This window comes from Lagopus muta, chromosome 9 (genome assembly GCF_023343835.1).
Source record: "Lagopus muta isolate bLagMut1 chromosome 9, bLagMut1 primary, whole genome shotgun sequence".
NCBI classification, from domain to species: domain Eukaryota; kingdom Metazoa; phylum Chordata; class Aves; order Galliformes; family Phasianidae; genus Lagopus; species Lagopus muta.
The window spans coordinates 8,427,091-8,449,528 of record NC_064441.1 but is presented as its reverse complement, the minus strand read 5'-3'; the positions used below and the strand labels follow the sequence as shown (position 1 = coordinate 8,449,528).

The following is a 22,438-nucleotide window of genomic DNA, read 5'->3' as shown; positions in this document are numbered from 1 at the left end:
ACACAGTCACACTGCCTTTCTCCCTTCCTGCTCTGTGCTGGTACATCCATCATGGTTGGGGCTGGCAGCGACTATGGGAGCACACTGCTGCAAAGTGCCTGAACCAGGACCTGGCTGCTCACTGCATCTGCACTGTGGCTGCATCCTTGCAGCAGCATCTGCATCTCTGCTTTCATTATCAAAAAAGGTAATCCTAAAAATACCTGTGAGCCAAGAGGACAGCTCTGCAAAGGTCTTGTGTCACTGTGTGAAGAGGAGATGATGCATGTCATCACCACCAAGCACGAACAGTAGCAGCAGAGGTCAGAGATCAGCTGGAGGTGGATGGCTCAGCCCCACTGGCAGCAAGGCACAAACTCAGTGGGTGCCAAGTCCAGGAGCACAGAGTGGCTGAGGTGGGGCACACTGAGTGCCTGTGCAGGCACATCTTGGTACGGCTGATTTTTTTATAGTGATCTTTGATAATTTGTATGGAGCCCAACAGTGGGAGAAAGCACGTAGCAATGTTTCACAGTCTGGACCCAACTGCATGAGGGCTGAATGCATGCAAGCTGCTCTTATCTCCCTAGACAACGCATTCATGCTTTTAAGCTACAGATGCAGTGATCAGTGCTGATAAGCACAATAAACTCCACGTGGTGGTAGCGTTGCAGTAGCAGTCCCTGGTAAGCAGAGAGCAAGCAGGAGGGATGTGTTCCTGTCAAGCTCCATTCTGGATGTACAACAGAGATGTTTGCTAAATGGGTGTTAACCTGTTCTCAGCCTAGAGTGCAAAGAATTGTTTGTGAAATCCTCTTCTCTGGCAGTATTGGTATGCAGTGGCTCTCAGCTGCAGGGTTGCTGTAAGGAGAGTTGTGCTGGCTCTTTTATGAATGATGGAGTTGTACTGTGTTAAGCTGAATAGCACAGTTTGAGGCAAAACCTGCTCGTAACTGGTCCTAAGAGTTTGCCATTGCTTCTCTGAAACCCTGGAATAAGGCAGTGATAATTAATGGAGGTTAAAGTCCTCCTTCTGTCTGTGAGCTGGTTGGAAATGGAAAAGAAGAACCTGTCACAACTGTGACTGGCTCTAAACTGCTGTCAGGCTCTCCTCCTTCCCTTCCCTTGCCCCAAGTGGAAAATTGTATTGGAAAGCAGCAGAGAGAGCACTTAAATCTTTCCACAGTTCATTTCAAGCTCCCTTTCTTCTTCCCAGCCATTCCCAGGCCAGTTCGGGGCACGGATGGGAGACTGCATTGCTGGCTGAAACTTACAGGATGTTAAATAACAATGGGAGAGTGGCTCTAACAGAGGGCATGGTGTGCCTGGGCTGCACGTACCATGAGCTGCATTTCCCATGCTTTGACGTTCAGCCTGTTTGTGCATCAGTTCTGAAGAGCTTCCTTTCAGTATGAGGTGTATCTTGGTGTGTTATGGAGCAAGCTCAGGCCAAAATGGGATTGGTGCCACCTCTGTGGCAGAGGGGCACACTCAGTTGTTGAACAGTTCTTGATGGAGAGTTGGGGATCTTCTGGGGTCAGATTCCAGAAAGGACATGGCACTGTGTTTGGCTTCCCCAGATCTCAGTGTGTTCACATGTGTGTGATCAGAACATCAGGGACCTGCAGGGAGGCAGCAGGCATTGTGCACCCTTGTTTTTTCCCCATCCCACAGTATTTTCAGAACTTGGGAATGATAAGGGACCTCACTGTCCAACCTGATGTTGGAGGATGCAGTGCACTCTGTGCACATGGGCAGTTTCAGGTTGGCGCTACTCAGATTTGCAGATGGTTAGCCAAGTGGATAGAGCTGGTGGCCAGAGTCATTCCCATTGCTGAGCAGTGCTATGAAGGCTGAGCTGGGCTGCCAGGAAGGAATATGGCTGGTTGGGATCCAGCCACCACGGGAGCCTGAGTCACTCCATCTGTAGTACTGAGGACATGCGAGGCCAGGGCTGGAAACACTCTTGCACTTCCAATAGCAGGGTCTTTGCAGTTGACTTTCCATGGTGGTTTCCCAATGTGGAGCATCAGATCCAGGCACTGAGGAAGAGGAGGGCATTGCCCTCCAATGCAGGATGGCGATGTAGAAACAAAAAGCAGATTTAATATTGTGCTTCTTTCTGAACTGTTCGTTCGAGGGTTAAGCTGCTGGAGAGATGCAGCACTCTGGGCCAGGTATCTGTCAGGCCTGGACTGGAGGCTTGCCAAGACGTGGGGATATATGGCTTTATTTCTGTTTTGTCATGTGGAGATTACTATTCAGTGTCTGTAGGACAAGAGGGCTCTGGGGCATCTTAGGATATGCCCCATGCTCCAAAAGAGCTTGTTGTTCTGGCTTTGCAACACTCAATGCAAAGGCAAGAATCGATGCCTGAAGTGCTCCTTTTCCAAGGATTAAAAGACACTGCCAAGGCTCTGCAAGATGCCTGTGTTGCAAATCTTATCGTGATCCAGTGCTGAGATCTGTTGATTTCAGACTCACAAATGTGCTGACAGATCTGCGTGTCTGCTTTTCGGTGATGGTAGATTTTTTCACAAGTTTGATCTGTGCTGTTGAACTCTGGTTGTAGCCTGGAAGGTAGCATTGCAAGGGCTCTCCTTCATCACACCTGTGTCCTTTGTCAGCTGGAGGTGCTACAGCCATGCCCCCCCCTCTGTACATCTCTGTTCTTGTGCTGCTGGGCGCTCTCAGTTCCGTGCCCAACATCAGTAGGATGTTTAGCTGCTTCTTCACTATCCCACTGTGTAAACAAGGCTAATTTCAGCCTGCTGCGATGTGTGGGCTTGCTGGAACGTGACTATAAATTCAAGCCTGAATATTTTCTGGTAATGGATGGGGTGGTGATGCTGCATTGCTGCCTTTAATCTCAGCCTGTCCTTACACCAAGTTAACTTCAGGCTGTCCTCAGACCAAGCCAGGCTCTTCACAGCCCTGTGCCAATAAATCAAATGAAGGCACATAAATGTCAAGAGAGAGAAGTTACAGATGGAAAAGACCTACTGTACCCCAACCCTGTCCTGCTATAAAGGGAGGTAAGGCACTGTCAGGGATTTACAGCTCTGAGCCTGACCACTGGGGCCAGGCAGGGGAAATGTGGGGTGGGGGGGGGATGGCCTCCATTTCCTGCTGCTTTTCCATCCCACTCATTTCTTTGCATTTCATTCCCTTGGCTTTATTTTTAGGAAAGAAAACAGTTGTTGGTTGTATATTCAGCAAAGCCGATAACATTCATTTTCCTGCTCATTGTTTTTCACTCAGAGCTATGCCTGACTTTTCTTCAGAAGCATGTTTTTCTCACCTAATATTTAGTTTAAGATTGTAGGAGCTGGATGTAAAACCTTCTGGGATGTTTACATCTGCCAAGAGGTTGCCTGAAAGCAGAAGTTATCCAAAGTACTCCAGTAGTCCCTACTTAGAAAACAGCACCCCCAAATCCCGCGTCGCCCGTTTCCCTTTCATCCTCTGGCCAACTGTTACGGGTTGTTTTAACCCGATGTGGTGTCCGTGTCCCACGTACCTTGCTCCCCTCCCCCTAGGGTTTCCATGTCTTTGAAAGCCTCTGTAACCAGAGCGTTCATTTGTTGTGCTTCACCATTGCTGCAGACCAAGAATAACAGCTGCGAGGCCAGCTGGATCCCTCGCTCTGTATTGATACAACTGTTCCCCTTAACCTGCCCACACTCAGTGCTACAACGGCAGCTCTGAGGTTGAAACAGAGCGGCGATGGGCAGCGCTGGGAGCCCTGCTCCGTGCTTGTTTTCCTATAAGCTCGAACAACACTTACAAGCGTGGTTAGGAACTGGATCAGAGACCCAGAGGGGCTGTGGGATAGTTATCCTTGGAGATTGCTAGAACTCAGCTGCAAAAGGCCAACCTGGTCCAGCTTTGAAGTTATCCTGCGCTGAACAGGAGAGGGGCTCACTTGGCAAGTCACTGCCTGGCTTCATCAGCATCAAGGGGCACGTGTTGGGTTGTTGTTCCACTGCTGCCTTTGGCTGCCAGATTATTTAGATTACTCTGCATGATTTTGGTCTTTTAAAACTTTTTTTTTTTAGCTTGCTGTTCTTGTTCATCTCCTCATGAACTTTCTCACTCTCCTGCTTGTTTGTCCCTGGGTCACGTCCAGGTTGAATGCCCGACCCAGACACTGCCCATCTCAGGGTATGCTACCAGTCTGGGATGCCTAACACATCTGTTTTATTTTCCCTTTGCCTGTGAGTTTGTCTTGTTCTTTGGAAGTAATCAACTCTTCAGTGTCAAGTAAGCTGGGAAAAAGCATAGCCAAAGGCTCAAGGGAGAGATGCACGTAAGGTCTACGTCTTCTTAGCTGCAGGGGCTGTAGAGCATTAACTGATGGGGATGTGGAATAGGAGGGCATTGGTGGCAGTTCCAAGTGACTCCCTGTTGCACTGTCTGTTCTGAAGGTGTTTTTCCCCGTACTGAAAATTTGTCTCAGCTTAAACCACAATAATAGAAAGCTCACTTTCTGGAGCAATCCCAAGAGAAGGTTAATATTTACAAGCTCTTAGCTTCAGGTTTTATCTCCATCCCTTGCTAGCACAGAGATAAAATCCCTTTAAAAGTCGCTTTTGATCTTTCTGGTTCATGACACGGCGTTAGTAAGACACGTGCCATATGGCAAATATCTTCATAGAAATGCAAGTTTTCTCATCCTTCCAGGGCCCAGTAACAGATCAGGAGCCCCCTGCATACAGGGGCTGTGGCTTTATAATGGAGCATCAGTGATGGACAGTGTGCTCCTGCTTGGAAATGTCAGAGTGTTATTTCTGCCTCAATGGCTCAAGATCATCTGTTTACCTAATGGACTTACATTTGCATTTTGCAGGTGTTGTGTTAATATTAATGTGTTGTCTGAATTGTTAATATTCCTTCACTTCAGCGTTACATTAATGAAGGCTGCAGGGGATGGAAAAAAGACCCAACTAATTAATTAAATGGGCAAAAAGCATCTTTAACTTTCCATCGTGCTGCCCTTTGCTTCCCCCTAATGGGTCTTGGCATTTCTGGTCAGCAGCCATGTAACACATGCTGCTGTACGGAGCACTCAGCAGCAGACTTGCTAATTTTTCTGACCCATAAATCATTGCCATAAACTTTTAACTGTGAGGAAAAGTGCCTTTCATTCCTGCTTCCTCATTTCAGTAGGAAACACAGCCTGATAACAGGCCGTGCTGGGCTGATGCGTGGGGCTGGAGGCTCTCACGTCAGGAGAGGGGCTGTCTGCATTTCTTCAGGAATTCTTTCCATTCCCCTCTTGGTCGGACTCTGGATGACATTAATATTATGTGTCTATGAGAGGATTCGTGTCATAAGCTCTGCTTTCAGAGCCAGTCCTCTATCAGGCCGTAAGTTTCAGGAATGTGGGCCGCCAGTCCTCAGTCCTCCGTCGGGATCCGGTCTGTAGGGTGTTTCCCCTCTCCTGAGCTCTGTCCCAGACCTGGCCCAGCTCTGGGTTGTTTTGCTGGGCACCACCTCAGCTCAGGAGCATCCTAATGCATTTCCAGCAGTGAGCTTTTCCAGCCCAGGTGGTGATTGCTCCCCATTAGACCCATTGGCTGAACGCAGCATTTAGTGGTATGTGTTTGTGGTCCCTGGTTGTCCCTCCCTGCAGCTCTGCAGGGCTCTGATCATCCTTTTGCAGCTCCTTGGAGACTTGAGAGCTCCATGAGCCAGTGGCTCTGTGCACCTGGTACAGGAACCCTGGCAGCTCAAGATGCAGTCTTGCACAGGAGGACACATCAGTTCCATGCAAGGAGCCTGAAGGTTGTCACCAATTTGCATGAGAAGGAGCAGACTGCAGTCATATTAACTTTTAATGAGGAGGCGCAGCCCGCAGGCGCCGTGTCCTCTGCAAGTCTCTCTTCACTTCAGCACTGTTTCCTTCCACGCTCAGCCCAAGGTGGGATGTGGGGCCATCACCAAACCCACAGATGAGGCTGAGGAGCTCCACACCAAGGCATTTCCCTTCTACTCAGCTGAGCATCAGTGGATGCTGGGCGTCCCATGGCCACCGGTGCTGTCTGCAGCACTCCAACGTCCATCGCGACGTGGGGCTGCCGGATGAAGTCAGCTTTTTATGTAACACTGCAAAATGTCAATAATTTCAAAGGAACTTAGGCAAATGGGTCTGGCGGTCTAAATCCCTGCGTGCAAACCCAGTGCATCAGGCTTTAAGCAATTAATTCCTAATCGCACCCAGTGCCTCCAGTAGCCCAGCTTTAGGATTGGGAGCTTAAACGGTTTTCCACTGTACCGCACTTAATTTGGATAAAGTGAAGTGAGCGGTGTCATGGCATTCCCAGCCTGAAGGTGTGAGAGTGGCCAGTGAGGGACATTTGTATTCAGAAAACCCTCCCATGCATTTGTGTTCTAGGCATCTATTACCAAAAAGGCACCGTAGCTAATAAAAAGGACATTCATTATGCCCCGGAAAAGGAGTTCATTAGAGGGAAAAGCCATTCTAGCTTCGTAAGAAATGAATGTGAAACTGCCTCAGAGCTGCTATTCTCATCAAGTTTCAGTGTTAACAGTTTTAACCAAGAGCTAATTGAGCAATCTCAGAAAGTGGAGTAATTCCATTATTCAGCTCAGCTTTGTTCAAGGCTACTGCCAGCTGTTAAAGGAGCACAAATGACTTTCATCGGGCCAGGAACCACCAGCCTTCTTGCCTGTTGCTGCTTTTTCTTTCAAAAAATGTAGGGCTTATGGTCTTTTGGCAGTTGTCTTTGGCAAAGGAAGATTCACACCGGCATTGCAAGCATTGTGTATGATGCAGCAATCCAGCTTTTGGACAACAGGAGATGCCATGTTCAAAACTCATCAAGCAGCAGTGCATGGCTGAAGATGCTCCTCTCCATTGGGCAGTGTCACAGGAGGACAGCGGACTGTTCTTGTAGGATTTCGAATAGAAAAGGGCCATTGCAGGCTCCACTCTGCCTGCTGGTTACAGAGCACAGTTCTGTCGTTGGCTGCACTCTCAGGAGATGAGGGCTTAGCTAATGTTGCTTTCAATTTCCTTTTCTTCATGGAAGAGTTGTAATCAAAAATAAATGTACATGATTTAAAGAAAAGAAGAAAAAGTCATCACATGTTCGGTGTCTTTGGACTTACAGCTTTGGAGAGCATGTGCTGGCTGAACTGTGCTGTTCCTTTGCTGTTTTCCCTCAACAACTGCTGCTGCTGTTGGATGTGCACCGCTCTGTTTGCAGCCTTTCGTGGAAGGTGACTTTCTCCTGGTGAGCACAGCAGGATTTAGAGTCCCACTCCCAGGAGGTGGCTGTAGATCTGTTTGTTATGAGATTGCATTGCAGCGATAATCCCCTTTCAGCCAGCGGAGAGTGTGGGCTCTCAGTGATGCACTGCCCTCAGCAAGTATATCCATCTGTGTCTCTGGAGACCTTTCAGGTACACGCAGACAGGCTGAGGCTCTCTATTTTGAGCACTAGCTTCCCATGGCACTGTTCAGTTCCCTGCCTCATTCATGCACTTTAGTGGATTGCAAACAAAATCCTTGTCTCTCTCCTTTGCAGCAAACCTTGCTTTGCTAATGTCATTTGTCAAGTTAATCAGGGAGAGTGGGCACTTCTATGGCTGCTGTGTAGCCTGGCCACATTGCTATGGAAACAAGCAGCCAAACAGGCATTTTGCTTGCCCTGCTTCACTCTGAGGAGATTTGGCACGAGAAACCAATATTTTATTTGCCATCAACAAAACAGCTCACTGAGGATGCGAGTAGTTTTTCAAGGTTGATGTCAAGAGATTGGAGAGGATCAGAGCAAATAATAACCTTGCTGCTACCACAGTTCCAGGGAGTAGGTGTGCAGCTCTTCTTCCCATGCCACATGGATGTTTGGTGCTGACAGCGGCTGTGCAAGAGGAGTTCCAGCTCAGCAGCCTGGCTTTGGGGTTGCTGGCTGGTGTCATAGTCCTGCCCAGCTGGACTCAGAGGTTCATAGAATCATTAGGATTGGAAAAGACCTCCAAAATCACCAAGTCCAACCCATCCCTGCCAAGCTCACTGACCACATCCCTCAGTGCCACATCTCCACGGTTCTCAAACACCTCCAGGGATGGTGACCCCAGCACTGCCTGAGCAGCCTGTGCCAGTGCACCACTACTTTTTCTGGGAAGAATTTTTTTCTAATATCCAACCAGAAAAGCACGATGGTCTGTGATTCTGTCTGTGTTTGAGAGCATCTCAGAAGCCCGGAATCTCAGTGAGCTGTAGGAGCCGGCGTGCCTCACTCACGTGTGAAACTCGAAGGCGAATTCTTTTGAAAACTGTACACTTGATCTGACCTCTTACATAAGTCAAGGTATAGAGTTTCACCCACTAACTCCTGCACTGAGCCCATAACTCATAAGCAAAATCCAGGTATTGAAAGAGCCGGCAGAGGATGCTTACATACTTTACCAGGCTCTCCTCCCTCTCCCACATGCACGTACTAAATGATGCGTTGAACAGCTTTGGAAGCACTCCCCACCTCAGTGCAGGCATATGGGGCTGGTGGTACCTGCAGGCACCCACATGGGGACAGCCACTTGCCTGCCCACACCACAGGGCAGCAGAGGAAACCTTGCATGAGCTCGGAAAGGGCAAAAGTTCAGATCAGTTTGTTTATGGGATTTTATGGAAGCAGGAGCCAAGGATAGCTCAGCTAATCCAGAGGAAACTGTAGCGATGGCGTTAGGCTGCATTTCACATGGGATGCAATCAGCGCGCGTTCAGACGGACCCGTCTTTCTGTCTCCATTTTTTTTAGCCATGAAATATTTTTCTTTGCACTCCTGTCTGCCAGCTGCATTGAGCCAAGCTCCGGGCTCAGCTGTCTTAAGAAAAAAGGGGCAAAAATAAGACAGACAGAAAGAACACCTTCTTGTCATTGACCTCCTTCTTGATCTCCTGGCTGTTGGGTGGCAGTGTTGTCCCCAGTGCCACCAGCAGCCTTCAGTGGCTGTCTTTGATGCTGTCTGGGAGCTCATGCTCCAGGTGTGAAGGTGTGGAATAGACGGAAGAAGGGATTTGATGGAACAAAACTTGCTGCTTGTTCTCCTTCAGGTGTAAAAGGCGCTGCCTTCTGCCTCTGGTGCAGCCCTGTTGGTCTCCTTGTCCCTACAATCTGTCTGCAGGCATGGTGGCTGAAGTGCATGTAGAAGATGGGGATGCTGCAAGCTGGCCAGCCCTGGGTTGGGTGCCCAGCACCCTGGGGCCATGCTGTCCCACAGCCCCCAGGCACTGGTGACCGTAGAGGGACTGATGTTGCCATCTGGTGGCTTAGCTGTACAGGAGCAGCAAGGTTTTGCTCAGCCTTCTTGGAAGCCGCTCAAACAAGTGGCTGTGGATGCCACCACCACGTCCACAGCACCTAGCCCTCTTACATCAGGCTGTGGGTGCACTGTCCACCCAACTGCCTCATCCCTTGGCCTGCTGGATGTTGCCATTCAGTGTTAGGGGACTGGCGGCCCCTTCACACTTGTGCTGTGCTGCTGTGCCATAGGGTCTCCCTCCTGCCCTCCTGTTGACCTCTCCGCAGCAGTATGCTTCCCAGCCTTGGCAGAGCCCACAAAGATCTTGTTAAGGGATCTCCTTCTTGTTAAAGATGAATATTTCCACTGCTTACTACAAGCAGCACGTGCACGTCCTCCTCTGGGCTCGTCTTTAATTATTTCTTTTCTCTTCCGAGCCCTTGTCAAGTCCTCCCTGACTGGGAGCACATTGCAGCTGGAGCGTGCATACCCTGCACATCACACCCATGCTCCTGGGGCACAGGGATTTGCAGGATTCAGGACCCTGCCCCACGTCTTGCAGCCAGCCCTGCAGAATTGCTGCCCTGCGTGCAGGAGGGCTGAGCTACCCTGATTGGTAGTAGCTCTCTTGGGCACTGCGTGGAGTGTGACGTTACTACTGTAAATCTATTATCTTTTGTGGCAATTAAGATCAATTAGGAGCCTGGAGAATACAAGCAGCAAATAACTGGAGGCCCAATTAAGCACATCTTGTTGCTTATCTGAGCCCAGATAAACAAGTCTCTGGTGGCGCAGCCCCTTGGATGGGAGGAAACCACAGTTGGTGGCACTGGGATCAGAGCCCTAGAGAGCCCAGTTCATTGAGCCCAAGGGTGGCACAGCACCCCACAGTCCAAATCCAGTCTTCATTTTATAACTCCCTGGTTCACAGACTCACAGAATGGCCAGGGTTGGAAGGGAACTCAAGGATCATGAATCTCCAACCCCCCTGCCACATGCAGGGCCACCAACCTCCCCATTTAATGCTAGACCAGGCTGCTCAGGGCCCCATCCAATCTGGCGTTGAACACCTCCAGGGACGGGGCAGCCACAACCTCTCTGGGCAGCCTGTTCCAGCACCTCACCACTTTCTCTGTAAAGAACATTCCCCTGACATGCAACCTAAATCTTCCCTCCCTTGGTTCCCTCAGTCCTGTTAGCATCATCTTTCCTAACCCTTCTCAACTCGGAGTTGTGTTTCTTGCCCTACAGGCTGGTAGAGGAGTTCATGCTGCTGGCGAACATGGCCGTGGCCCATCAGATCTACCGCTCCTTCCCCGAGCAGGCGCTGCTTCGCCGCCACCCACCGCCCCAGAGCAAGTTGCTGAACGACTTGATGGAGTTCTGCCACCAAGTTGGCCTCGAGATCGACTTCAGCAGCGCGGGCAGCCTGCATGTGAGTGCACCAGAGAGTGAGGACACCCAGATTTCCTTTCTTAGTTTTCTTGGGAGATTCTGGGCAAGTCAAGGAGGGAAGGGTGCGGATTGGGAACTGGCAAGGACCGGAGAGCAGTGCTGGGAAAGGTCAGATGTACAAAGCACAGGAAGCATGGAGTGATCCTCTGCTGAGTGTGTCCTGAGGCTGAGCTCCAGCTGAACAGCACAGTGCAGCTTCCAGGATTTTCCTTCCTCACTGCAACCGCACTGTGGATAATCCGCTGTTAATCCCATCCCCTCTGGTCTCCTGCATGCCACTCTCCCTACTCTCTAGCCACACCAGAGTTATGCCAGCACTGCAGGGCTGTTCACTCAGCTTCTCCACTATATCTTGAACTCTTCTTCCAACCTTTCTTTACCGCCAGCTCTAGGCAGTGACCACCCATCCCCATGTCCCTCTGGAGTCCCATCAGTGTACACATTGAAGCTCTTGGTGTGGATGGGGCCTGGGCACAGATCAGGGGAGGGGTTCTGAGCACTGTTTGTCAGCCTGAAAACTGTCTCTCTTCTCCTTCAGAAAAGCTTAAATGAAACATTTGGAGCTGACAAATACTCCGAAGCCAGGAAAGAAGTGCTGACCAACATGTTCTCCAGGCCCATGCAGGTAAGACCCAGACATCTGTAGCTCTTTTCCAGGGCCCCATTTCCATCTCTGACTCCATCTGCGTTACCTAAGCAGGTCACTACATAGGGAAAGAGTGATTGGATGCAGGGGATGATGCTGTAAGGTCAGCAGGGTCAGGCTGAGCCTGTCCTTGCACTCTGCAGTGCCCCTATGGTATTGGGATATATCACAGCAGAGGTGATGTGCAGGATGCCAGCAGACTCACAAGAACCCAGCCTGCTCCATGAAGAACTGGTGACAAGCTCTGTGGTTCATATTCATGCCACCTCATGTCATGGTATCTAAACTGGTTTCTTGTCCAAGAAGAAATCAGGTATCAGGGCAATGCAGGGTTATGGGAATCAGAATCGCTAACAGTGGAAAAGACCACGAAGGTCATCTAGTCCAACCATCAGCCCATCACCCACGCCCACTAAACCACATATCTGGCCACATATCACAGTGTGGTACTCAGGCACATCCTCTTAGAAGCAGGGAAACTCTGGAAACCCTTTGGTCACCTTCTGGACTGAGACCTCCTGTCAATGCCTGTGCATTGGAGGCTCGTTGTGCTCCTTACAGTGATTGTCATGTTTGATGCATCTGCAGCTCAGGACATTACTTGGGTGCTTATCACCATCAGAAACCTTTTTATGAGGCATCTGTCTTTCTACATTTGCTGCTGGGCATAGAACAGCCTCTTCTGAGGGAAGTCCTACCCCATAGGGAAAGGAGCATGTTGCTGGAATGGTCTCTCTGCCGTGGTCTGCCAAACGCTGCAGGAATGAATCATCTTTCCTACATTGCTCATTTGACTGTCACTCTTCTAATTAGCTCATTTGCTCCATTTACTCATTAGCAGTTGCCTGAAGTCCTGCTGTACTTTAGTGACTTAATGCTTGCAAGCGGAATTGGGGACCAAAACCATTTAGTAAATCACCTGCTTGCATATGTTTTCAGCTCAGGAGTGCTGCTTTCTAAAGTGCAGGGAGTGCCTCTGGAGCTGGCTGTGTTCTTCTCAGTCCCATGTTCTGCTCTGGTTTGTCCTGGTCCTTTCTGTCATGTCTTCCTTTTCTGGTGGGAGGCACCAGCAGGTGGTGTGCATTCCCTGGGGTCCCTCTCCTGTCGTGCTTTGGTGCAAGCCCAGACTTTGTTGGAGGATGAAATCTTCTGAGGAGCAAATAGCAGGCAGTTCAGAGAAGAAGAGGAGCTTTCAGAAGAGATATTCCATGAGATACAGGATTTTGGCAGGAACTCAACTTGCACTATCCTCAGAAGGTGAAGGTGTCCTTGTGCTCAGGTGTACAGTGCAGCCCACTCTCTCCTGGCAGACCGACTGCCTAGCATCTCACATAAGAGACAAAACCCAGCTTACAGCTGAGCTCATTAGCTCTGCAGGTGCCAGGAGATGCAGAAATCCCTCTTGGTCTGGGGTGAGCTTGTGCAATTGGATACACTGTGGTGTATCCTTATGATCTCCCGTCCATAAGGAAGGGCTGTGGAGCTGCTGGGGCGAAAGATACCACTGTTGCCCTCTGCACTCCATATTTCCTCCTCACACATGCCGTTGGCTGGACCAGCTCCCTCACACCCTGAGCAATTGAGATTCCCACTGTTGTTCCTGTTCTAGGAGCAGAGGATTGGCAGTGCAGGGCCGTCTCAGTGCCCCTCAGAAAGGGCAGTTTCCAAGTGGGAAGAGGACTTTTCGCTACCTACCCCTGCTACTGGAGCAGATGGGAAAATGAGCCCCGTTCACCCATCCCCACAGCCTGTAATGGAGGAGAGCACAGCTCTGAGCTGGCAGCTGCAGAGCGGGATGACACAGGGCTGGGCCGTGGCTCTGACAGATGGTGCAGAGAGGCCCCATGTCCCAGGTGATGGAGCGGGTGTCTCGGGGACAAGGCCACATTCAGCCAGCTGTAACAAAAGCGGGTTGATCCCATGCTGATGGCACTCTGTGCCGTCCGTCTTGGCTGCATGCTGGTGGCCATCAGCCTCATGGAAGGAGGCAAGCAGTGGGTAACGCGTGTGTCTGCCTGGATTGCTGCACCAGGAGCTCGTAACAGATGAAAGAGCAGTGACATATCATTTTTCAGGGGCTCAGTCACTCGGGGATTCAATCTGTCCGCAAGAGCAGAGCCAGGCTGGGTTGGCTGGGGCTGATTTATTTCCAGGCTCCTTATTGTTCTCCTGGGATTGTGGCAGTCGGACCCTGGGGCTTTGGGACCACTTGCTAGTCAAATCTGCTAATGAGAAAACATCTGCTCTACATCAGGCTGGTATTATTGTGGAGTGCTGTTGTGGTAGTGAGGACAGGTAGCAGGCAAGTGCCAGTGTGTAACCCTACCACGGCCCAAAGGAGCATTCCATCCCATCTCCCATCCCTGGAGGCACCGAGGCCAGGTTGCTGGGGGGCAGCCTGCCCATAGTGGGGATTTGGGGTTGGGTGGGCTTTAAGGTCTGCCCCCAACCCACACCATTGTAAGATTTTATGATTCTGAGGTTTTGCTGTGACATCGAGCTGTTCCCAGCCTCAGCAAGGGTCATCACTTGCCATCACGGTGTTGAAAACTGGACCAGCAGCAGCTGGGCTTGGCACATCCATCAGGAAATGCCCTGGATAACAGCAGGCAGCATCTCTCTGACTTCTCTGAGCATGTCTCCCTGCCCGACCGCGCAGAGCCACGTTCAGTGGGAGCTGAACTAATTGAGTGGAGACCATACTTCGTGGAGTCCATCAGAAACAATTTAGTTCTGGGTTGTGGAAATTGGCAGCTCCTAGCCCAGCTCTTGGGTCTCATAATAAGGCCGGGACCGACGCTGCTTTTTTTAACCTGCACTATTTACTTGCCCGGATCAGTGCGTTGCTGCTCAGCGGGAGCTGGCTGCGCCGTGCTGGAGAGTGGAAGATGCAGCTGCCCAAACCGTGGCTCCCACGACAGCTCTGTAATCAGAGCTGCCTACTCCTGTTTGTTTTAAATCACTTGCTCTTATTTTTAAACGGGTTCATTCAATCGCCACCGTGCTGTGACCCTGCTGCCACCCCCTGACCCCGCAGCCTCCCCTCCCCGCCTGGGCTCGGGCTGTGTTGTTTTCCCAGCCCCGAGGGCTGCTGTTTCACAGATGTAAAAATAAAAGCTGTAACATGTGAGAGCATGATGATGAGAACAGGGGCGGCAGAGCCTGCAGCCAGACCCAGAACCCAGAGGCTCCGTCTTGCTGGCTGAGATCCCTTCAGCCTCATGGTCCTGCACTGTCGTCCTTTCTCACACCCTCCCCTTGCTTCTCACCGCTTTTCAGATGGCTCTGTACTTCTGCACCGGCGTCCTGAAGGACGAGACCCTCTTCCGCCACTACGCCCTCAACGTGCCCTTCTACACACACTTCACTTCGCCCATCCGTCGCTACGCAGACGTCGTTGTGCACCGGCTGCTCTCCGCGTCGCTCGGTGGGTGCTGTGAGTCCCATGCAGGTGGGGCTCCTGGGTTCCTGCCTTGAGTGCTTGGGATCCGTATCCCACCAGGCAGCTCTTTGGCACGTGGGTGTCCTCAGTGTGCACAGGGGGTGCTGGGCATCGGGCTGCTGTGGAGTGTCTCTGGAGCAAGAGAGAATGTGAACCCGTTGTTGTCACTCATCTCCTTCCCAGGTATCAGCTCTCCCATCAAGATGGAGAAGGAGGCCATCCAGCGACAAGCAGAGCACTGCAATGACAGGAAGATGGCTTCCAAGAGGGTGCAGGAGCTCAGCACCGACCTCTTCTTTGCCGTCTTTGTCAGGGTAGGAGCAGTGATGTGTTCTCTTGAGGGGTTTCTCGGATTTCCCCATGAGTGCTCAGTCTGGGGTAGAGAAGGGAACACTCTGTGACCATCCCCAAGCTTCGGGACCTGGTCACCAGCACAGTGAGACAGGGATCCCCTTGGGCATGCTAGTGTAGGATCAGAAGTGATTGAATATCCCAAGTTGGAAGGGACCCCATAAGGATCATGGAGTCCAACTCCTGGCTCTGCACAGGATGACTCAAAAATGAGACCATATGTCTGAGTGCATTGTCTCCTAACAGGAGAGCGGTCCTCTGGAGTCTGAGGCCATGGTGATGGGTGTCCTGAACGAGGCCTTTGATGTCCTGGTGCTGAAGTTTGGAGTCCAGAAGCGAATCTACTGCAACGTAAGTTCCCAACACTGCCAGTGCACTTGCTGCCTCAGCACACTGAACACTGGGTGTCCCTCAGCAACCTGGAGGGGCTTGGGGGCCCAGAGCAGCCCAACTCTCCCCACTGCACGCTGTGGGTAATTTGTCTCCTTAAAAGGAAATGAAGGCAGATTTGTGGGGACAGAGATCAACATGGGGCTGAAGCAAGGAAACAGAAAGGAGCTGGCTTCCATTTCATTTAATCACGTGGTGTATCTGGGGCTGTGACAGCACTGCCATAGGCCAGCACCTGCAGTTAGTGACAACAGCTTCTCATAATAACCGGGTTATATGGCTGGCACTGACATTTTTAAGCAGAACATATAGCATGATCTATGGGCTGTTTGTGTATAGCAGCCGCCCCTGATTTACTTACTTAGCTCAGACACATGGGCTGCTGCAACCTGGTTGCTACAGGGCTGCAGAGGGCTCTGTGCAAAAGCAGTGTCATCGTCATCCGCAGTCAAAGCAGGGAGTGGGGCTGGGGGTGCCAGGGGCCACAGGCTGCTCCCAACATCTCCTTGCCTGCAGGCACTGCCCTTGCTGGGCTTCCACTTCCAGAAGGTGGGGAGGAAGCCAGAGCTGACGCTCATGTGGGAGCCAGAGAGCCCAGAGCAGGAATCTGTGTCTCAGGTAAGACCCCAAGCACAGGTTGGACTCATAACCACATGGATCCATCCCGTGATCTACACAGGGATGGATCTGGGAGGCACGATGCACCCCCTTTTCTCCCAGCACCCAGCCTTACTCTATCCCATCGCTGCCCCCACGCCTGACCCCACCACTGCCTTCAGACTCTGCCCTGCCCGCTATGTGTACTGCCTCCCAATCCAGTTTCCTCCTGAATTTAATTAACTTGCTGTTTACTTCCTTCTTCCAGATCATCAATTAAGATGTTAAGTAAGAACAGGCCTAAGGCAGCTCCTGCTTAGCCCCTTCCCCCCCATTCTGGTATTTCTTGTCCCTCTTGCTGACACAGCCCTGCCATCAGGTTTCCATCCATGTGACAGGGCTGAGACCCATTTAGAAGGATTTTTTTTTTAAATCAGACTTCCTGAGATGCAGCGTCAAATGGTTTAACAGCATCTAGAAATCTCTCTCTTGTGTCCCTGTCATCTATTAACTTGGTAACTCAATCAGAGGGAGCAATCGCATTTGTCTGGCTTGATTAAGTGGTGCCTCTCTGCCAACGTTTATCTGGCGTGGCTGTAAAATCACAGCTGTGTTGATTGCTGTGATCCCTGCCTGGTGCCTGGGCGGGGATGGGAGGGCTCAATCCAATCCTGTCCTCGCACTGAGAGCTCTGTTCTGGGAGAGCATTACTCCTGATAGAGCTGACCTGGAAGATCCCTTCCTGCCCAGGGAAATGTTGCTCAACTCAGGAGGGTCAGAGCAGAGCTCCCCGGGGCTGCTGCAGGCTTTCTCCTCTTGAGCTGTGCTTGGCTCACAGAAGCCTCTGCATGCATCCTGAAGTGGCCTCGGTTCCTCCTTCCTTGCAGGAGTGGGTATCACTTACACCCTAGCAGGAACCTGCATTGAAAAATGAAGCCCCCAGCATGAGCAGAGCACGTTTTGGTTAAGCAAACACTCAGCAATGGAGGAAACTCCTCCACACCTCCTAAGAAAACATGAGAGCCCTCCCCCTGGGAGCAGCTCTGAGCTCTCCTCAAGCACATCCCAGAGCCTGGAGCACAGAGCTGAGTACAGGATGGCTGCAGAAAGGCTTCCCTCTGCTTTGCTCCTCAATGAGGGCTTTGATGCATTTAAATCTCGGTGAAATTTTCCTGCTCGAAGTGATGAATCTGGAGCAGCAGGTGTGGGAGGAGCAAGCAGGGTTGGACTGGGTTATTCCGAGAGGCTTTCTGCCTCCTCCCTAAAAGCCAGACCGTGGGGACAGTGAGAAGGGGCTGAGGGCACACACCAGGGCATGATCCCCAGCACCACACGTGTCCATTGCAGCTGTCCTGGCCATCTTGTTATCCTGTATTGGTTGCAGAGTTGATGGATGATTTATGTCCCTAAACTGCACCATTGCACGAAGTGATTGATCTGGGGGCCGGCAGGCAGCGTGCATTCCTGAGCAGCAGACATTGATTTTCTGCAGTCTCTATTCCCTTGCGTATCCCTTATCCAATCCCTTCTCAGGTCTCCTTTCGCTGTGCGAGCACCAGCGGTCATTCCCTCATTAAAGGATGCTGAGAAAATGCGACTCAACCTAAACCCTGCCGTGATGGCAACCCGCTGCAAATCCCCTCTCCCCTCTGTGTCCTTGCTGCAGGAGATCACCATTTTCACACTGGTGGAGGTGGTGCTGAAGTCGGACGGGGTTCCCCTGAAATACAGCGCTCTGCTCAAGAGGCCCAGCACTGAGAAGTGAGCGCGCCCAGCCACAGCTCTGACACTTTGTCACCAGCGCCGCACCAGCACCCATGGGGACAGAGGGGACCCGCCAGGAGTTTGGGGATTTGAATTTTGAAATTGACGTCATTTTATTTCTGGTTTGGATTTTAACCCAGGGATCGGGGTTGCCCCAGATGGGGCAATTTCTACTGGCAGATATTTTTAGCTTTATGGTTTGTTTTTTTTTCCTTTATGAGACTGTGGGTGCCCGTCCCTTGCCACTGGGGGTGCCTGTGGTGGGGGCTACATGGAGGCTGATGTCCCTGAAAGCAGAGGGGCTGCTTTAGGCTGGGTGGGCTGACCGGGCCTCTCAGAAGGGCTCCCAGCTGGGCCACGTGTCGTGAAATAAAGCAGGTCAGCAGCCGTGATGGGGACTGCGCGTAGGTTTCATTTTGCCTTGTTACCCGGGCAGGAATCTGACCATAACTCATCTCTCAGGCTGCCCTGTGTCTCCCAGGGCCTTGTGCAATCCCAGCCTCTCTGTTTGCTCAGCAGAAGGTGGGGGTCAGGAGGATGCACGTGCTCCCAACCTGTGCTGCTTCCGCTAATCCCTCAGTCTGAGCCACCACTGACAAGCACTGGGTGTCTGCCCCAGCCTCCAGCCTAACCCCACACCAGGACCCTTCAGCCACAGACAGGACTGTCCCTGGCTCTGTGCCCACCCAACACTGAGGAGCATGGGGCATGTCCTCACTTCTCTCTTCTATGTGGAGAGAAGCACCCAGCCTCAGTCCTTCACAGAGTGTTTCATCTGTCTGCTCCACTGTTCCTACGGTGCTCTGGCAGCATCCGTGTCATCACCTTTATACAGCTGGGATAGGCTTCTGGCAAGAGGGAATGCCATTGTGCTGGCATGCAGGGAGGGAGAGCACTGTGCTTTGCTCTGTGTTGTCAGTGGTGACAGCTGTGGCCCTGGCATGAACACAACTGCCATGCATTGCAACAGGGACCTGGCTGTGCCTGGGCTGCCTGGCTCAGCACCAGGGGTTGGGCCCTGGGATGGGTCAGAGCTGGGTGCTACATGCACGCCGAGAGCTGGGAGGTGTTGCAGTCCCCTGCAGTCCCCAAAGGATGGGCTGGTGGCATCCTTCCAGTTGCATCCGTGTGCCATGGCCCTGCCCTCCACTCATGTGGGATGTCACTTCTCTCTGACTGTGGACACAGCAGCCCATTCCTCTGTGGGTTTCCATCTCTCTCCTGCCTCATGGACACAGAAGGCACTGTATCACCCTGTCCCTTGGGAGAGGTTACCTGAGGACACTGACACAACAGCAAGCTGTCCTCCCCTACCCCTCATTCCAGCATATTCTTCTTGTGTTTTTTCACTGGAGAAACAAGCTCAATCCAGCCCAGCCCAGCATGTCTGCAAAAACAGCCCTTTGACCTACATACTCCTCACCTGTTCTGGGGTCTCTGCAGGTGTGGAGCTGTGGACCCTCAGGTACAGCCTCAGGGACACTGAGTGCCTCAGGGCAACCCCACTCCCCAGGAATAGGCTGGAAGTCCTACCTCACCTTGAGGGGGAAGGGATGGCCCTGGGGAGGGCTGGGGACACCGGGAGGGCAGGGCCAGAAGATGTCCCTGAATGTTATCAGCCCATCGTCTCACCCGCAGCAGGGGCTCAGCCCTCTGGCTGGACAGGGCAGGGCATAAAGGGCTGTGTCCCCCCCAGCCCCGCACACAGGCGGCCATCAGGAAGGAACGTGGGCTGGGCAGCATGGGATGGCTGCTCTCTTCCAGGATCTGCTTCCTCCTTCTTTTCCTCGTCCCGCTTACTGCCATTGCGACCTCAGGTGAGAGCTCAATGGGAGGTGTGGTGGGGTGGGAGCTCTGGGGCTGCTCTGGGGCCCTGCACACCCCCAGCTCTGCTTTCATATCCAGATGCTGAGAAGACCCCACACTACTGGAACGAAGGGGCCAGGAGGAGGCTGGAGGCAGCCCTGGCCTTGCAGCCAGTGGCACAGCGAGCCAAAAACATCATCCTCTTCATGGGTGATGGTGAGTGCTCCATGGGTGCTGCCATTTCCCATGTCACTGATTTCAGCACGCTGGGTACAAAGTTGTCCTCCAGCAGCTGCTGGATCCCTCTTCCCCTGGTAGCATGGCCCTGGAAAGGGAGGGCAGGACCATCCCCAGTCACAGCTCTTTGTCACCCCTCGCCGCAGGCATGGGGCTGCCCACGGTGTCAGCAGCCCGGATCTACAAGGGGCAACTGGCCGGCAGCTCGGGTGAGGAGAGCGTCTTGGCCATGGAGACGTTTCCCCACGTGGCCCTGGCCAAGGTGAGCAGGGCAGTGCTGAGGGGGCACAGTGCTGCCCCCAGCCCCCCTGACCCTTGCTCGCCCATAGACCTACACCATCGACCGGCAGGTGCCCGACAGCGCTGGCACGGGCACGGCCTACCTGTGTGGGGTCAAGGCCAATGCCAAGACGCTGGGGCTGAGCGGGGCGGCCGTCTATGGCAAATGCCGCACAGCATTCGGCAATGAAGTGGACTCCATCCTGCACCGGGCCCGGCTGGCAGGTAATGGGGTGGGTACGCTCATTGCAGAGGCCAGCTTGGCACAGGTGGGCTCCCCGCAGACCCTGTGCCGTGCTGCAGGTAAGTCGGTGGGCATTGTGACCACCACACGGGTGCAACATGCATCCCCTGCTGCTGCCTATGCACACTCGGCCAGCCGCAGCTGGTACGCCGATGCCAACATGCCTCCGGAGACCCTGCGGGACGGCTGCAAGGACATCGCCTACCAGCTGGTGCACAACACCGACATCAACGTGAGCCGGGCACATCGTGGTGGCTGCATCCCTGGGTGCTGTGTCCCTGTGCCGGTGACAGCCCTCTCCCCCTCCTTGCAGGTGATCCTGGGTGGTGGGAGGGCCTACATGTCCCCCAGGTGGACCCCAGACCCTGAGTACCCGGATGACCCGGCGCAGAATGGCACCAGGAGGGACGGGCGGGACCTGGTGGCCGAATGGCTCAGCACCAGGGAGGTAGAGCAGAGGGGACACAGCGCTGGGCACGGTGTGTGTGCCACTGCCACCGCTGTGTCCTCGCTGTCAGGGCGCGCGCTACGTCTGGGACAAGAAGGGCCTGGATGCGGTTGATGACACCTCTGTGAGCCACCTCATGGGTAAGAGCATCGCTGGCTTTATGTCAGCAGTGCCATTCCACTCTGGATGGCACAAAGCAGCCCTAACCCCTCTCCCCCAGGCCTCTTTGAGCCCAAGGACATGAGGTATGAGCTGAACCGCAATGCCACCACGGACCCCTCCATTGTGGAAATGACAGAGAAGGCCATCCGCATCCTGCGCAGGAACCCCAACGGCTTCTTCCTCTTTGTGGAAGATGAGTGCAGGGCCCCGGGCTGGGACATGGGTCCTGGCAGCCAGGTGGGATCAAGGTGGTGATGGCCCCATTCCCTGTGCAGGTGGAAGGATTGACCACGGACACCACAGCGGCCGGGCCAAGCAGGCACTGACGGAGGCCATCATGCTGGACCGGGCAGTGGCACGGGCAGGCGAGCTGACGGAGCCCTCTGACACACTGACCGTGGTGACGGCTGATCACTCACATGTCTTCACCTTCGGGGGCAACACGCTGCGAGGAGCCTCCATCTTCGGTGGGACTCAGGGAGAGATGAGCATCCCTGCTCCCACCCTGTGCTGTGCCTCCATGAGAGGCCATGGGAGCTCTGGGGAGGCTGCTGACTGGTGCAGGGGGTGACAGTACACTTCTCCATGTCAGGGCTGGCCCCTAAGAAAGCGAAGGACAAGCGAGCCTATACCAGCATCCTCTATGGCAATGGACCGGGATACAGCATTCGTGATGGGGGCCGCCCAGCCGTCAGCCTTCCAGCTGTGGGTAGGATTCTACTGGAAGAGAAGGAATGGGGTGGTGCCTTTCTGGGGTTCACTGGGGCAGGAACTGCCCCAACACCAGGGTGGTGGGAGCTGCTTCATGCAAAGGGCAGAAGAGCTGCTCCCAGCACCATTTCTCCTACTCTCTCCACAGAGGACAAGGACTACAGGCAGCAAGCAGCTGTGCCCCTTGACTTGGAGACCCACAGTGGGGAGGATGTGGTGGTGCTGGCTCAGGGTCCCATGGCCCACCTCTTCCACGGGGTGCAGGAGCAGCACTACATTGCCCATGCCATTGCTTATGCTGCGTGCCTCAAGCCTTATGATGCCAGACCCCGCTGTGCTGCACCCCGTAGAGCCTCTGGCAGCAGCCAATGCTCCCCACAGCCTCTACTCGCTCTCCTGGCCCTCTGCATGTCTGCCTTCATGGTGGTGGGCTGAGAGACCCCACTGAACGCTGCTTCAGCCCCCTGTTGCAGGCAGGGTCACAGGATGCAATAAAATGTGGGCTGTCTGGGTTCGTGTGCCATGGGATGATTTGTAGCAGCAGTTGTGCCTCAATTTCCCCAGGTTGTGACTCCTAACTGGGGCCTGCACTGGTGTGAAGCAGAAGAGACAGTGGTGAGGGGTGGCCATGTACCCACAGCTCCATCCCTGGGTTACT

The 22,438-nt window shown here is 53.0% G+C and overlaps 2 protein-coding genes across 6 annotated transcripts in view; both read left to right on the top strand.

Annotated features, from left to right (window-relative positions):
* Nucleotides 1–18,267, top strand: part of DIS3L2 (DIS3 like 3'-5' exoribonuclease 2) — a 165,795-nt gene extending 147,528 nt beyond the window's left edge. For 3 of the 5 annotated variants that reach the window (XM_048954578.1, XM_048954576.1, XM_048954575.1), the window contains 7 exons: nt 10,500–10,683; nt 11,242–11,328; nt 14,629–14,776; nt 14,975–15,105; nt 15,389–15,493; nt 16,049–16,150; nt 17,796–18,262. In XM_048954578.1, coding sequence (XP_048810535.1) covers nt 10,500–10,683; nt 11,242–11,328; nt 14,629–14,776; nt 14,975–15,105; nt 15,389–15,493; nt 16,049–16,150; nt 17,796–17,894 — 856 coding nt within the window. In that variant the 3' untranslated portion in view covers nt 17,895–18,262. Of the gene's footprint in view, nt 1–10,499; nt 10,684–11,241; nt 11,329–14,628; nt 14,777–14,974; nt 15,106–15,388; nt 15,494–16,048; nt 16,151–17,795 lie in introns of all 5 variants that reach the window. The other 2 variants (XM_048954573.1, XM_048954574.1) reach the window with 1 other exon arrangement.
* A 146-nt stretch (nt 18,268–18,413) lies between these two features.
* On the top strand, nt 18,414–22,234 carry LOC125697441 (intestinal-type alkaline phosphatase-like). The gene is made up of 10 exons (XM_048954655.1): nt 18,414–19,915; nt 20,083–20,198; nt 20,266–20,440; nt 20,519–20,691; nt 20,773–20,907; nt 20,978–21,047; nt 21,128–21,260; nt 21,343–21,536; nt 21,662–21,778; nt 21,929–22,234. Exons 1-10 carry the CDS (start codon nt 18,595–18,597, stop codon nt 22,213–22,215), a joined length of 2,721 nt encoding a protein of 906 aa, XP_048810612.1. The 5' UTR covers nt 18,414–18,594; the 3' UTR covers nt 22,216–22,234.
* Nucleotides 22,235–22,438: the final 204 nt, after the last annotated feature.

Excerpts from the sequence above, each read along its gene's own strand:
- LOC125697441 (XM_048954655.1), top strand. The coding sequence starts at position 18,595 with ATGGGGCATGTCCTCACTTCTCTCTTCTATGTGGAGAGAAGCACCCAG. Across the intron at positions 20,441-20,518 it reads GCACCGGGCCCGGCTGGCAG|GTAAGTCGGTGGGCATTGTG; the intron begins GTAATGGGGTGG and ends GCCGTGCTGCAG. Across the intron at positions 20,908-20,977 it reads AATGGCTCAGCACCAGGGAG|GGCGCGCGCTACGTCTGGGA; the intron begins GTAGAGCAGAGG and ends CCTCGCTGTCAG.